The sequence below is a fragment of the Puma concolor genome, chromosome A2, assembly GCF_028749965.1.
Source record: "Puma concolor isolate L17-30 chromosome A2, mPumCon1.1.hap2, whole genome shotgun sequence".
NCBI lineage: Eukaryota > Metazoa > Chordata > Mammalia > Carnivora > Felidae > Puma > Puma concolor.
Genome location: NC_141668.1, coordinates 155,949,117 through 155,962,472, shown reverse-complemented (window position 1 = coordinate 155,962,472; position 13,356 = coordinate 155,949,117). Strand labels below are relative to the sequence as shown.

General features: G+C 49.4%; 1 protein-coding gene across 4 annotated transcripts; it reads right to left on the bottom strand.

Moving 5' to 3' along the window:
- Positions 1-6,489: 6,489 nt before the first annotated feature.
- On the bottom strand, positions 6,490-13,319 carry LOC112852520 (C-C chemokine receptor type 1-like). Of its 4 annotated transcripts, none has more exons than XM_025916019.2 (2): positions 13,186-13,319; positions 6,490-10,017 (listed from the first exon to the last, which is right to left on the bottom strand). In XM_025916019.2, the coding sequence occupies exon 2, from the start codon at positions 9,969-9,971 to the stop codon at positions 8,889-8,891; it is 1,083 nt and encodes a 360-aa protein (XP_025771804.1). In that variant the 5' UTR covers positions 9,972-10,017; positions 13,186-13,319; the 3' UTR covers positions 6,490-8,888. The 4 variants fall into 4 exon arrangements, with proteins under 4 accessions (XP_025771804.1, XP_025771803.1, XP_086554553.1 ...); XM_025916018.2 differs by having other exon boundaries at positions 13,070-13,204; XM_086698427.1 differs by lacking the exon at positions 13,186-13,319 and adding an exon at positions 12,567-13,048.
- Between the last annotated feature and the right edge of the window lie 37 nt (positions 13,320-13,356).

Below are 13,356 nucleotides of genomic sequence, written 5' to 3'. Positions count from 1 at the left end.
ATGCACCAAAGCTTTCTTCGGAGGCAAACTTGAAAGAAGGGCTAATAAAATGAGGGGTTCGCCCTGGGAGGGGACGCCTTCCATAGTTGTTAAACATTGTTTGCCAAGTGCTTAGCTGCAGTGGGCATTTTCATTAATGGAATTCAAGTCTCTCCACCCTCTCATCAAGCCAAAGAAGTATCTCGTTTCCATTAGTGTTTCTTTTATTACTATTGTGATTAGTACGTTAATGGCTATTGTGTCTCTTCTGTACCTGTCTACACTTCCGTTCATTTGATAAAACAGTTGGGCGCGCGGAACAGCTGTGTGATAGGAAAATCCTGATGGTTTTCCTGTTGATTTCTAAGATTGCCTTATGTATTATAAGCATTGACTTTTGGCCACTTGGTCTTAATTTGTAGTTTTAGTGGGTTTGTGTTGTTGTTGTTTGGCATAACATCTTTGTATTGCCCACTTTGTAATGGGCGTTGATATACAACGCAGGCACATTTCCCCTTAGTAGAATTCTTTTCTTTTTTGAAATTTGCTTAGAATGTCTCACCTGGTTTCTCCAAGTGAGTTTTAGATTTGTTGAATTAAGGGCCGAGACAAAATGCTCTGGAGGTTGAACAAAAGCTGCAAAGTAATTTGGTGCTGGCCTTCCAAGTCTGTGCTCAAAATCAACTCATTGGGCATATTTCCCCCCATTGAACTGACCACCTTATGTGGCTCCTGCCCCATCCTGGCACATGGAAGGCTCCAGTGCCCATGGGCGTGGCAAGTGTTTCTCCCAGTGGTCTACATACCCCAGGTCTCTGGCTCAAGGAGCTTGTCCTGAATGAAGGGATGGATGAATGGGTGAGTGGGTAGTGCCATTTGGGATGAATAAACACATAAACGGATAAATGAAATTTACTAGCAACCCTACTTTTCCCCTTTCAGTGCCCTGTCCCAAGGACTGTTTCCCCTTGCTTTCCTACAAGGCCAGGTAGCAAAAGAGACTTACAGGGTTTCTATAATTTAGTTGTGTCTGAAACTTATGCTGATGGCTTCAGAACATCTCATAGCTCCAGGCTTCCAGGGTCCCTGTGCTTTAAGTGATCCCAAAGCCTTGGCCCAAGGCAAGCAAGCCCACCCACCCATGGCAGCGGGACGAGGGAGATGCTCCAGGGGGGTGGGGGCAGGGTAACAGGTGTGAGGCTAAATCTGGAGGGAAACTCTAGTTAAGCAAGTGTTCCCTACCATGGGGCATGGCAGGGGGATGGAGGTAACCTGAATAACCCTCTCCTGCTTCCAGGAGGCACAGTGCCCAGGGGTGGAGACAGAATGAGAGCCCTACCAGCTCTCCTTAGACATGACCCTTGTTCCTTTCCTGCCATCCAGGTATCAGTCTTTACACCGTTCTTGAACTCCTGCCACGGAAAGAAGGAATGGGAAATGAAGGACCAGAATAAATATCGGACAACTTCAGAGCAGGAAAACCCTACCGCGTCCAAATTCTTGCACAACACAGATTCGATTGCACCGAACTACGTCTGAACAGAGTGACAGCCACGGACTTCAAAATCACTTTTCTTTCTTCAAAATTTTACCCAGCAAATGTCATGGTAGAAGGTGCTCGTGATGGCACTGAGTTCAGAGTGCCTGACTGAGAGGAGGAATGAGTGTGACAGGGAAGGAAACGTAGAAGGCAGCCAATATCAGGGTGTCTATTCACGCCTGCCGATACAGAGTCCACTGCATGTGGAAAAATCAAAATCCATTCCGTCTGGTCGGCGTTTCTCAAGCTTTAGTTATTAGAATCACCTTTTTAATAATAATCCCATCTGACAACAGCAGAATACATAATCCTCTTAAGGATACATGAAACTGGGGCGCCTGGGTGGCGCAGTCGGTTAAGCGTCCGACTTCAGCCAGGTCACGATCTCGCGGTCCGTGAGTTCGAGCCCCGCGTCGGGCTCTGGGCTGATGGCTCAGAGCCTGGAGCCTGTTTCTGATTCTGTGTCTCCCTCTCTCTCTGCCCCTCCCCCGTTCATGCTCTGTCTCTCTCTGTCCCAAAAATAAATAAAAAACGTTGAAAAAAAAATTTAAAAAAAGGATACATGAAACATTCCCCAGGACAGACCATATGTTAGGCCACAAAACAAGTCTTAGCAAATGCGACAAGACTGAAATCATACCAAGTATCTTCTCAGACCACAATGGCATGAAACTAGAAGTCAGCAACAAGAAGAAAGCTACACAAATCACAAACGTAGGGAAATTAAACAACACCCTTCTGAACATTTGATGAACCAAAGAAGAAATGAAAGGGGGAGATACAAAAGTTCCCTGGGACAAACAAAAATGAAAACAACATACCAGAACTTATTAGATATTACACATAAAAGGATGAAACTGAACCCATATCTTATACCGCTCACAAAAATTAACTCAAAATGGATTAAAGACTTCCATATTAGACCTGAAACATGAAACTCCTAGAGAACACTGGAATAGAGCTCCTTGACATGGGTCTTGATAATGATTTTTTTTTGAGTGTGATACCTTAAGCATAGGCAACAAAATAAAAAATAATCAAGTGCGTCCACATCAAACTAAAAAGATTCTGCACAGCAGAAGAAACTATCAACAAAGTGAAAGGACAAGCTTTGGAATGGAAAAAAATATTTGCCAACCATATGTCCGATAAGGGGTTAATATCCCAAATAGGTAAATAACTCGTGGAACTCAATCACAAACAAAACAAAACAAAACAAAAAAGCAAGCTGAAACAAACAAAAACAACAAACAACAAGTAACCCAAATAAAAAATGGGCAAAGTACCTGAATAGGTATTTCTCCAAAGAAGATGGACGCAAGGCCAACAGGTATATGAAAAGATGCTCACTTGTCAACACTTGTCATCAGGGAGATGCAAATTCAAGTCACAATGAGGTATCACCTCACACCTGTTTTAAAGACCATCCTCGAAAAGACAAAGAGGTAACAAATGCCGGTGTGGATGTGGACAAAGAGAACACTTGTGCACTGTTGAGATTGTAAATGGGAAGAGCCATTATAGAAAACAGTATGGGGTTTCCTCAAAGAACTAAAAATAGAACTATCCCCTGATCCAGCAATTCCGCTCCTCAGAATATGTCCAAAGGAAATGAGAGCACTCACTTGAAAAGATATTTGCACCTCCATGTTCAGAGCAGCATTATTTATAATAGCCACAGCATGGAAACCACGTTAAGTGTCCATCGGTGGATGAATGGATAAAGAATATATATATACACAATGGGATATTACTCAGCCATTAAAAACAAGGAAATCCTACCATGTGTGCCAACCTGGACTGACCTTGAAGGCATTATGCCGAGTGAAATAAGTCAGAGAAAGACAAATACTCTGTGATCTCATCTGTATGTGGGATCTAAAAACACAACAGCAACAACAAACTCACAGAAAATGAGACAAGATCTGTAGTCACCAGAGGCAGAGGGTGGAGGAGAGAGAATTGGAGGAAAGGGGTCAGAAGGTACAAACTTGCAAAGGACTAGTAAGTCCTAGGGACGTGATGTGTGACCTGATGACCACAGACAACGCTGCCGTGTGATATATAGGAAAGGTGTTAAGAGAGGAGTTCTCATCACGAGGAGAAAAACTTTTTCCTCTTTTCTTCTTCTTCTTTTTTTTAATTGTAAATGAGGAGGCAGATGTTAGCTGAACCTATGGTGGTAATCATCTCCCAATATACGTAAATCAAAGCAGCATGCTGTGTGCCTTAAACATGTAGAGTGATTATATGTTGACTGGGGGAAATCCTTAGACTAGGACTTCTGCTTTTGGTCACTCCATTTTTTTAATGTTTATTTATTTATTTATTTATTTATTTATTTATTTATTTAGAGAGGAGGGGAGGGGCTGAGAGAGGGGGAGGGCAAGAATCCCAGGCAGGCTCCACACTGTCAGCACAGAGCCCCGATGCAGGGCTCAAGCCCACAGACCGTGAGATCATGACCTGAGCTGAGATCAAGAGTCAGATGCTTAGCCGACTGAGCCACCCAGGCGCCTCTTTTGGTCATTCCATTTTGTTTTCACTCATCTGTTGATGGAGACTTGTGATGTTTCTATGCCTCGGCTATTGGGGAAAGTGCTGCAGTGATCATGGGAATACAGACATCTCTTTGAGATAATGATTTTATTTCCTTTGGATATGTACCCCGAAGTGGGATTGCTGGATCAAATGGAAGCTCTATCTTTAGTTTCTTGAGGAACCTCCTTTTTTTTTTTTAAATAAAAGATTCATTTATTATTTCTGAGAGAGAGAGAGTGCGCGTGCACGCACACACAAGCGGGGGAGGGGCAGAGAGAGAGGGAGACACGGGATCCGAAGCAGGCTCCAGGCTCCGAGCCGGCAGCACAGAGCCCGACGTGGGGCTCGAACTCACCAACTGCCAGATCATGACCTGAGCCGAAGTCGGACGCTCAACCCACTGAGCTGACATTCCCACCACCGGAGTACAGGGTTCCCTATCCCCCATGTTATCGCCAGAATTTGTTCTCTTGTCTTTTTGATAATAGACATTCTAACAGGTGTGAGGTGACACTTCACTGTGGTTTCAGTTGCCATTTCCCCGATGAGGAGTGATGTTGAGCACCTTGTCACGTGTCTGTTGGCTATTTGTGTATCTTCTTTGGAAAAATGTCTATGCAGGTCTTTCGCTTCTTTTTAAACTGGATTATTTGTTATTTTGGCTGTTGAGTTGTACGAGCTCCTCGCATGTGTTGGATGTGAACCCCTTATGGATAGGTGGCTTACAAATATTTTCTCCTATCCCATAGAGTGCCTTTTTCCTTTGTCGATGGTTGCTTGGACTGTGCAGAATCTGACACCTTATGGGCCAAAAAAGTAAGAAAGGGCTCAAAGACTGATGGGAAGAGAAGCAAAAGACATCGGATCGAGCTTGACGGGCTCCCACTGGATAGATCTGGGACGATTTGTATAGCAAAACAAGAAAGGTAATATCAGATTGTATCCCACTGAACAAAAAAGGAATCCGTGAGGTCATGATGATATAAATAAAGAAATGAATAAATACGTAAGTGGAAGAGAAAAGGTGCCTTTTCTATATAGTGAAATGCCAACTAATAATAGACATTTATTGATAAATAAGTACCATATACTTCACAGTGGAGAAACCTGGTGGAAGCTTTCTAAATCAAGTGTTGAAGTTCAACATCCTCGGTGAGGGGGCAGGGTGGCACCACGTGACTTCCGATATGATGTCCCGAGGACACGTTATCTCACATCTCACTTCTGGGAGATTCCTGCTCCAGTGGCATAACCCGAATGGAATCATCAGGAAACATCAGGAAACCCACAACAAGGAACCATCTGCCGGGTGACTGTAGCGTTCAAAATGCCGTGGTCAGTAAAGACAAGAAAGGTCTGACGAACGGGTAGAAAGCCATCACCGCTAAGTAAACAGTGATTCTAGACCCTGGGACTCTGAAGGACAATATTTGCAAAGCGGGCGAAATCGGAAAGAGGGTTACAGCTGCCATGATGATATTGTGTGAGTCAGGTGAGCTTCCTGTTTTGATGATGTGGGAGAGCATCCTTGTCACTGGTAAAATCATTCTGAGGGATGAAAAGCTGACAAGGCATCATGTTTGCGACCTGCCCTCAAATGGTCCTGAAAAATAGTACGTTTATATACATTGATCCGCCTGTCTATCTGTTGAGAGAGAGAGAGAGAGGGAGGGAGAGAGAGAATGACGAATTAAAACAAACGTAAAATGCCAACAGCTGGGGAATCTGGATGAGGAATGTGGGATGGGAGTTCTTTGTGCTATTCTGGCCACCTTTCCGAAGGATGAAATGATAGAAACAGCAATAACATGGAGGCGGGGCTTGACTGGCACGCACAGGAGCAAGGGGGGGGGGCAGGAAGAGAAGGGACAGGAAGGGCTAGAGTTGCCGTGAGTAACTGAGGAAGGGCACCATCAGGGGGTGTTAGATTTCTTATCTGAGACTTGGAGAAAGATCACCCAAGAAACGGACTCCTAACCAGAGAGAACAAACTGATGGTGACCGGAGGGCAGGTGGCGGTGGGGGGACGGGATGGGTGAAATAGGTGATGGGGATGAAGGAGGGCACTTGTCGTCATGAGTAACACGTGATGTATGGCAGTGCCGAATGACGCCATTGTACTCCAGAATCTAATATTACACTGTATGTCAACTAACTGGAATTAACGTAAAAACTTAAAAAAAATTTTTTTTAATGTTTAGTTTTGAGAGACAGAGAGAGAGAGAGAGAGTGAGCAGGGGAGGGGCAGAGAGAGAGGGAGACACAGAATCCGAAGCAGGCTCCAGGTTCTGAGCTGTCAGCCCAGAGCCCGACGCGGGACTCAAACCCATAAACCGCGAGATCATGAGCCGAAGTCGGACGCTTAACCAACTGAGCCACCCAGGCGCCCCTAAAATAAAAACTTAAAGGAAAAAAAGAGATCAACCTGCTTTCCTTGCTTTGTTTCATTTAATCCTCCAAACAGCCCCGTGGGGGTAGACACTAGGTTTATCCTCACTTTATACAGAAATGGGGGTTTCAGAGATTCATCCATTCAACCAGCATTTACTGAGTGCTTGCTATGGTCCAATTTTACCGCGGCTACACGAAAAAATGTTAAGCGTGATTGCGCGTGTGTGTGTACATTTAGGAAACAATCCAGGAAGGAGATGCACTTCAACATTAATGTGCTAAGAGAGGCTGTCTGTAGGCAGTGGGTCCAAGTGCTTCCGTTTTCTTCTTTGGCCTTTCTAGATGTTTCCAGTTTTCTGCAGTGCACATCACTGCCTTGGTGACACGTCAAAAAAACAAGTCTTCTTTCTTTTTTTTTTTTTTTTTAATTTTTTTTTTTAACGTTTATTTATTTTTGAGACAGAGAGAGACACAGCATGAACGGGGGAGGGGCAGAGAGAGAGGGAGACACAGAATCGGAAGCAGGCTCCAGGCTCTGAGCCATCAGCCCAGAGCCCGACGCGGGGCTCGAACTCGCGGACCGCGAGATCGTGACCTGAGCTGAAGTCGGACGCTTAACCGACTGAGCCACCCAGGCGCCCCAAAACAAGTCTTATTTCAAAGATGGAACTGGAGGAATTTGGAATGACAGCATTTCTCACTGTGATATTGTTGCAATCAAGTACGGTTTTCGATGCAGTCTCATTTTACCAAAGTGGCAGACAAATGTTTCTTAATTCCGTTCCGCCTCCTTCTCTCCACACTGCAGAGAGGAACCGGCAGGTGTACCAGTGGAAAGCTGACTCCTCCCTTGACTCTCAAAGCCTGGAATTCGCCATATTTTCTGTGTGGAAACGTACGCCCAGGGCAGGGGGACCTCCTCCTCCCCAGACAAACATTTTCCAAACCTCCATGATACCAGTCGCTTTGCATAAAGGAAGCGTGCGCACAGAGTAGGTCCCTGATTGAAGGGACAACACTAGGGTCCAAAAAGAGTGGCCAGCCCGATGGCGTCACTGTGTCGCCAGGTGGGACGCCCATTTACTCAGGGTACTGTCTTTTATTTTTATTTTCTAATGTTTATTTTTGAGAGAGCGCGCAAGCAAGGGAGGGGCAGAGAGAGAGGGAGACGGAGAATCCAAGCAGGCTCTGGGCTGTCAGCGCAAAGCCCGATGTGGAGCTTGAACCCACGAACTGTGAGATCATGACCTGAGCTGACGTGGGCTGCTTAGCTGACTGAGCCACCCAGGCGCTCCCCACTGCCGTCCCCCCGCCCCCACCTTAGGATGTTTTCTGACTGGTGGATGCCTTCCTCCCCTTTGCTGCCCAAGCACCACGGGCCCCAGGGCACCCCTGTGCCTGTGTGCCTCCCAGAGCTCAGAGAACTAGCTTTGAAAAAAGCACGTCCTCAGTCACCACTGCCGGATTGAACTGATTCCCGCAAGCAAATCTGGGGAAACGCGTGGAGTAAACTGGGTGCATCCCTGCTGTGGGGTTCAGTGCAGCCATCAGAAACAATGCTTTAAACTGATCTATTCACCTGGGAAACAACAACAACGACAGGAAAACAGCTGAAGTCCACCTTTGTCACCATCGTAAATATATACGGGGAAAAAAAAAGCAAACTAAGAGAAAATACATCGAAGAATGCACAGTAGTTGTCTTTGGGTGGTGAGATTATGGGTGATTTTGGTATTTCCTTTTTCCCTTTGTGTTTTTAAGCTGTTTAAAAAAAATTTTTTTTATTTAGTATTTTTGAGAGACAGAGCCTGAGCAGGGGAGGGGCAGAGATCTCAGTTCTACTGCCCACAGCAGTTCCCCAATCCTATTTCCCCGCCAGGGCTCTGGCTGTCCCACCCTGAGTTCTCTGTTCCTCAGGGTTTCCAAGCACCTAAGCCCTGCAGCGGTCAGGAGGGGAGGGGAGGGGAGGGGAGGGGAGGGGAGGGGAAGGTGGGGAGGGGCTGCTGGCTGCTGATTGGCTCCCCACTGGGAGCGAAGTCAGCAGCGGAAATCACTGCTTCCAAGTTCACTGGTGGTGGGAGCTGGGGCAGGGGCTGCCTGGGGTCAAGGGGCTCTGTTTACAAATGCTAATGCTCACGAATCTGAAATCCTGTCTGGGCCCAAGGCCTTCACAGGTAAACTCGGTCCCGGTCTTCTGGAATGTCCCATTTGGCTCATTCGTCTCCTTCCCACCAGGGAGAAGTTCTTGGAGAAGGTTCAAGGCCCGGAGGGAACTCAGCCCGCACCGCCTTTAAACTCGCTCACCCCCACGTGGCTGCACGTTCCGTGGTGGTCACGTGTCCGGATCTGGCCACGAGACCCAACCTGCCTCCGCTCGGGTCGGCGCGCCTGGCAGGTCACCCCGGCTGGGTCCCGCATCGGCCCCCAGGGGCCCGAGTCAGAACCCCGCAGAGAGTTCTTGCTCCGCCGTGGAGGGCGACATTGAGCTGGTCCTCTCCAGCCTCTCCGCGGAGAGGAAGGGGAGCCATTTGGCCAGGCGCGTGGCCAGGACCCCGTGGAACAGCTGGCGCAGGTACCTGCGGAACCTCTCTCCCACGAAGGCGTAGATGACGGGGTTGACGCAGCAGTGCGTGTAGGCGATCACCTCCGTCACCTGCATGGCCACGTCCAGCTGTTTGCTCTGCCGACACTCGTCGGTGAAAAGGGTGTCTTGGAAAGCAGAGACCAGCATGGCCAGGTTGTAAGGGGTCCAGAAGAGAAAGAAGACGATCATGATGACGAAAATCAGGCGGACGGCTTTGGCCTTCTTCTCGTTGGGTCGCCTGAGCAGAATCCTTACGATCTCGGTGTAGCAGACGATCATGACCAGCAGAGGCAACACCAGCCCCAACGTGTTCAGCTTCAGAGCCTGGAACCGTTTCCAGGCTTTTAGGTTTTCGTGAGGGAAGTGGAGGCTGCAGGTGATATGGGAGAACTCCCGCTGGGTCTTGGAAAAGTAGAAGCCCGGGACGGAGGCCGAGACGGCCAGGCTCCAGGCCGCGGCGCTGCTGAGGACGCCGAAGAGGACGGTGCGAACCCGCAGGGCGAACACGGCGTGCACGATGGCCAGGTACCTGTCCACCGTCAGCAGGATGATGAAAAAGATCTCGCTGTACAAGCCTATGTAATAAAGCCCCGAGAGCAGCTTGCAGGTGCCGTCGCTGAAAATCCAGTCATCCTTCAGCTTGTAGTCAATCCAGAAGGGCAGCGTGAAGAGGAAAAGCAGGTCAGAGATGGCCAGGTTGAGGAGGTAGATGCTGGTCATACTCTTGAGCCTCTTGTACTGCATCAGGACCAAGAGCACCAGGATGTTGCCCACCAGGCCGACGACGAACACCAGCGAGTACAAGGGGGGCAGCAGCTGGGCCCCGAAGGCCCTCTCCTCCCCCTTCTGGCACGGGGTTATGCCCTCATAGTCATATTCTGTCGTCACGTCAAAGTTCTCTGTCGGGACTGTGATTTCCGTGCTGGCCTCTGTCATCCTGGAGCGAGTCTCTGTTTTCTTTGCCGTCAGAGGGCGGCGGGCCCTGGACAACAAAGACGAGGCAGGGATGATTAGAAGCCTTCAACCACCTGACAGCTGTTTTACTGAGTGCCTACTGTGTACCAGACCCCGGGACACAGCACGGAGTAAGGGGGACCCGGGTCGACTCTGCCCTGGTGGAACCTGGAGCCTAACGGGGTCGGGGCGGGGGGTGGGGGGGGGTAGGCAGTAAATAAATGAGCGCACGAGTGGTTCATTCCATCGCTTTGACGGTGAGTGTCGTGCAGGAAGAGTCTGGTGGCTGGAGACAGCGCAGACGGAGGGAGGTCTCGCCCCACTGCTCCTAACCGGTGCTTCCCGCGGTCTTGGCATTGGACTCAGGGCTAGGCAACCCCTCGCCCCCAAGCAGGTGCCGCTATTGTCCCCCTGTCTGGAGGTGATGAGGCCGACGTTCAAAGTGGGAAGGACACGTATTTATGAGAACGAACGGTGGAGTTCAAACTCGGGCGTGAGTGGCTCTCACGCCCATTCCTGAAATCACTGGGGCTCCTGCCTCCAATCTCAGAGCGATGCTTTTGCGCCTTGGGGTCCCCAGAAGGATGCTGAGAGTCCAAAACTTGCAGAGGGATTTTCATGGCTCCGGGGGCCTAAAAGGTTCTTAGTCAGGGGTGACATAGAGCCCCGGGGGCACATGAAAATGTGTGGCCTTTTTTTTTTTTTCCGGGGGGGGGTGGTGCCCCGGAGACGAGGGATGCTGCTGTCTGGCCATTCGTTAGGCAGGGCCAAGGATGTCCTGCCACGCAAAAATTATCCTACCCACAGCGCTGCCATAGTGAAATTCTAGAAGGCCAGCTCCATCCCTTAGTGGATGAGGACACAGAGTGGGTCAGCCTGGCTCATGTCATACAGCCCAGATGTGGCACAGGTGGGTCTACAGGCAACTGTGAGAGCCGTGGGAAGATTCAGAGGAAAGTACAGTCTGGCTCTTAGATATTTGCACCCAGGGTTGTCTTGAAACAAACAAAAACACAGAACAGCCACTGGATCGCTTGCCTTCGTGGGACTTCCCCCAGTTCCTGATGGTCAGCAGGCTCTTTCAGTCTGTTCCAATCCCTTCCTGAAGACACTTCCCCAAAGGGAGCATGGACGGGCTTTGGCGTAACCTACTGGCTGTGTGACTTGGGATAAGTTAATCTACCTCTCTGAGCCTTAGGTTCTCCTCTATACTGTGGGAAAGTAGCACCTACCTTGCAGGGCTGCTGTAAGGTAATGCATGCATGAGAAAAGTGACACCTCGGTATTTTTCGGGCCCTCGGTAAATATTGGGGTTCCTCCTTCCCTGCACCAGCCCCTCTCTGAGGCCAGACCCAGGCTGGCCTCAGTCAAGTAGCCGGTGCCCACGTCACCACTCCCATCCTGAATCTGGAGTCTCTAGTCTTCTAAATTGCTTAGCGAATGTTTCCAGCTTACAAAATTCACATTTCTGCAGCGGCCGTTGGAAAATAAGGCACACGGGACAGGGCAGGGGGCTGCCCGGCATCCTGGCTGGGGAGCTGTCATTTCCCGTCAAATCCGTCCCTGTGGCTCACTCGTCCAGCTCTGGACTTGCCTGTACCCGACCGGCTCTCCTTCTGGAGGGACCCAGGCTGGCAGTCACTAACCAGGCTGTGTGGGCAATTTCTGACTTCTGCTGCCACTGCCAGTACGGGCAGGTGGGCTTGGCAGACAGCACTTTTGGGTAGGCCGGCAGATTTACGGCGGAAGCGACCAGAAGCTTGGCAGCGCAAGGAGCCGCTGCTGCAAGCCTGAGCCCATGAGCCCGGGGGTCCTGGGGAATTGGGGCGAAGATGAGGGCAAACCGAGTCAGCATTGCCCCCGGGCCATTTGAACAGAGACCCGCCTTCACCACCACCCCCTCCAACTTCGTTGGCTATTTTCCCAACTTGCCAGGCGCCAGGCAACAATCCGCAAGCAAGTCCGGGAGAGGGATGGGGTGGGGGTGGGGAGGAAGGGGCCTTGCAGGGAGACAGAAGGCCCGTGCTGCAACTGAGGCCGGCAAGACCTCAGCCCCGAGGTGATCAGCAGGATCCTCTAGCCTGGGGGCTGGTGAGGGCTTTGAGTAGAGAAAGGACAGTCTGTGGGGCTAAGACGCCCAAGCCTGGTAGCATGCTGGGGCTGGCTTACGCTGGTTCGTAAAAACCGATCGTGCCCACCTCTCCCCAGCTCGGCATTCAGGGGTTTGGTAGCTTTGAAATCAACCACAGTGGGGATATCGATGCCACAGAAATCCACAAACACTAGAAATCAGGGCTCTTTTTTTCCCATGAGGGCCAGTGGCTAAACCTTTACCGGCCCTTCACCGCCCACAGGCTGAATAGTCTAGAGCTGTCCCCCCAGTCGGAGTGGGGACTCAAGCGTCAGTGAGTAGTAGACCGCCTGGCTGACAAGCTATGCAAACTTCTGAGAGCTTCTAACTCGGAAAATCGGGGCACTCCAGATTCTTCTATGAAGGAACAGTTGAAATAGATACCTCCAAGTAGCCCCCACCCCACCCCTCCCATGCCCCCCCCCCCCTTTGGAACACAGTCTGACCTGCCTCTTTGTTAGTAGAACGGAATGGATGCATCCCAAGAGGACATCTCCCTGTCTCCGGGAGGGTAAAATCCTACCTCCTCCAGAGACAGATCAGCAGTCCTGACCGTGAGGCTCCTTGGTTCTAGTCTTCTCAAGAAATTGGTCACTAGCACCTGCAGTGTTTTTTGTAATTAATATTTCCCTTTTGCTACAACTTCTTCATATACCATGTTTGGGTTTTGTTTACATAGGGAAATTTGGCAAGTGAGTTCCTCCTGAATAGTTTTTCCGCAGAGAGCCTCCTGTTTCTTAACAGACTTTAGAAAGGCTGATTTTCTCAATCGGTTACCAACAACCATTCAAGAAAGGCTTTCCTTTTTTAGCAAGAAAACCCCTGTTTTACATCTGAGCCCACAGTCTCATAAATTCACCCCTTGTCAGTATTGCTATATAATTAATTGCCTTGTAGATGCATCTAGGGGCTGATGAGACATTCGCTTGGCCCTCGAAGAATTCCTCACCTTTCAGGAATGTCCTACAGTGCGAGGACGACAGTCCTGGCTGCATATATGTCTTCTAACAAGATTGCCCTCAGTGGTAACTGGCAAGACAGGAAAAAAAACCGAGTACCACTTACTCTGGTCTCAGGGGTTTTGTCCACGAAGTCTTTGTTTCTGGAGCTTTTCGAATTTTGATGAACTCAAGGCTCAACGTCCTGATTGAACAGGAAGTCCTCAGCTTCCTGTGTGATGATTTAGGACTCCAGGGTTCACAGTCTTTCAGAATGACGAGAAGGGGACAGAGTTCT